The following is a 2,560-nucleotide window of genomic DNA, read 5'->3' as shown; positions in this document are numbered from 1 at the left end:
TGGCGTGCATGACCCACGTCTGCTACTGTTGTTGTTGTTTTAATTGTCGTTGTTATTGTTGCTGTTGCTGCTGCTGCTGCTGCTGCTGCTGTTATTGTCCTTGTTGTTGGTGTTATTATTATTATTATTGTTATTATTGTTGTTGTTGTTGTTGTTGTTGTTGTTCTTCTTCTTCTTCTTCTTCTTCTTCTTCTTCTTCTTCTTCTTCTTCTTCTTCTTCTCGCTGTTGCTGTGTAACTCCATATCAAACTTGATCAAGGAAACCATTTATTCGAAGCCATTCCAGTAGGTGTCAAACTCATATTTTAAAGTTTTTGTGGAATAGCATAGCCTAATGTGTTCTTCCCACTTTCAAGATTGTTGGATGTGATACGAGAGAGAGATTTGTGTGTGTGTGTGTGTTTGTGTATCTGTGTTTGTCCCCGCGCCATCGCTTCACAATCGATGTTGGTATATTTATATCCCCGTAACTTAGCGGTTCGGCAAAAGAAATCGATAGAATAAGTACTAGGTTTACAAAGGATAAGACCTGGGGTCGATCTGTTCTACAAAAAGCGGTGCCCCAGCATGGCCGCAGTCAAATGACTGAAATAAACAACAGAATAAAAGAATAAGGTCATATTGTGTGAAGACGCGTGGCTTAGTGGTTAGGGCATTCGGCTCACGATTGTTAGGTTGCGTGTTCAATTCCCGGCGACGCGTTGTATTCTTGAGCAAGACACTTTGTTTCACGTTGCTTCAGTCCACTCAGCTGGCAAAAATGAGTAATACCTGTAATTACAAAGGGGACAGCGTTGTCACACTCTGTGTCACGCTGAGTCTCCCTGAGAACTACGTTGGGGGTACACATGTCTGTGGAGTGCTCAGCCACTAGCACGTTAATTTGGCGAGCAGGCTGTTCCGTTGATCGGATCAGCTGGGACCCTCGTCGTCGTAACCGACGGAGTGCTCCTTTTAATACACACACACACACACACATATATATACACAAATTCATACAGTGACATGTAGAGGGATTGAACCAGGAGTCATATGGTTGGGAAGCAAACTTCTTACCACACAGCTACATACAATATTCTTTATTCATTAAACTAATGAGTCTGATTTTGTCTTTCCTTTCCTTGCAGCGTGAGTGTATCAGTATCCACATCGGACAGGCAGGAGTTCAAATCGGCAATGCATGCTGGGAACTGTATTGTTTGGAACATTGTATCCAACAAAATGGTCAAGTACCTGATCTGAAGTCACAAACAGGCAGCGATGATTCGTTTAACACGTTTTTCAGCGAAACTGGTGGAGGAAAACACGTCCCAAGGGCCGTTTTTGTTGATCTGGAACCGACGGTCATCGGTAAGTTGGTTTACTACAAACTTCAACTTATAGCAAACTTCAACTTATAGCAATTAAATCGAGACAACCTTTAAATTATAGTTAATCATAGGAACTGATGCTTTCTACTACATTATTTTCGTCACATGCATTGTGCATCCTTTTCTCTCCTATAACAAGTTTTTGAACTTCTAAGAGAGAGTTAAAGTACGTTTCAGCACCCATTCATTATTTATAAGAAATAAGGCTGGCAGAAACGTTAGCACACCGAGCGAAATGCTTACCAGTATTTCGTTTACCGCTACGTTCTGAGTTCAAATTCCGCCGAGGTCGACAAATAAAGTACTAGTTACGTACTGTGGTCCCTTTGTCAGTCCTCGTTTGTCCCCTCTACGTTTAGCCCCTTGTGGGAAATAAAGAAATAAGAATCGTGAGCACGCCGGGCGAAATGCTGCGCGGTATTTCGTTTACCGCTACGTTCTGAGTTCAAATTCCGCCGAGGTCGGCCTTGCCTTTCATCCTTTCAGGGTCGATGAAATAAGTACCAGTTACGCACTATCTCCTCATCCAAATTTTCAAGCCTTGTGCCTACAGCAAAAAGAATTATTTATGAGAAATTATGTTGGAGAATATCATAAAGAGCTTATCTTATGGCATATTTCTCATATCATAGTTATTCTATTATTCTCTTATTCTGTCTCTATTCTAGAATTTGTCGAAATTCCTTATTTATGTCACTTTTATTTCTCTGTTTCAGAATTTGTTTACGTCTATATTTCATTTTGTATTTCTCTTCTATGATTAATTCTTTAGCAGATCCGATCTATTACACGTGGGGTGAGGTGAGGCGAGGAAAAGAAATTTTTTTGTGTAAGCTTAGTATCCTGCATCTGTTTTTATACATATATGTTGTCTTACAAACACAAACATACAGTCACACACACGCGCCCACGCGCCCCCCCCACACACAAACACGCGCACGCGCGCGCACATACACGCACACACAAGCATACACACACGCACACACAAACACACACGCATACACACGCATACGCGCGCATGCACGGACACATACACACACACAAACACACATACACACACAAACATACACACACGCACACACAAACACACACACACACACACAAACACACACACACGCATACACACGCGCGCGCACACATACACACACACACAAGCATACATACACGAACACACAGACACACATACGCAC

The 2,560-nt window shown here is 42.0% G+C and overlaps 1 protein-coding gene across 1 annotated transcript in view; it reads left to right on the top strand.

Annotated features, from left to right (window-relative positions):
• The first annotated feature begins 1,094 nt into the window (after positions 1-1,094).
• Positions 1,095-2,560, top strand: part of LOC106882860 (tubulin alpha chain) — a 3,318-nt gene continuing 1,852 nt past the window's right edge. Inside the window, exon 1 of the mRNA XM_014933662.1 lies at positions 1,095-1,350. Coding sequence (XP_014789148.1) covers positions 1,095-1,350 — 256 coding nt within the window. The remainder of the gene's footprint in view (positions 1,351-2,560) is intronic.

The sequence above is a fragment of the Octopus bimaculoides genome, chromosome 4 (genome assembly GCF_001194135.2).
Source record: "Octopus bimaculoides isolate UCB-OBI-ISO-001 chromosome 4, ASM119413v2, whole genome shotgun sequence".
Taxonomy (NCBI): domain Eukaryota; kingdom Metazoa; phylum Mollusca; class Cephalopoda; order Octopoda; family Octopodidae; genus Octopus; species Octopus bimaculoides.
The sequence above is the reverse complement of the archived record's forward strand: the minus strand, read 5'-3'. Positions and strand labels throughout refer to the sequence as shown.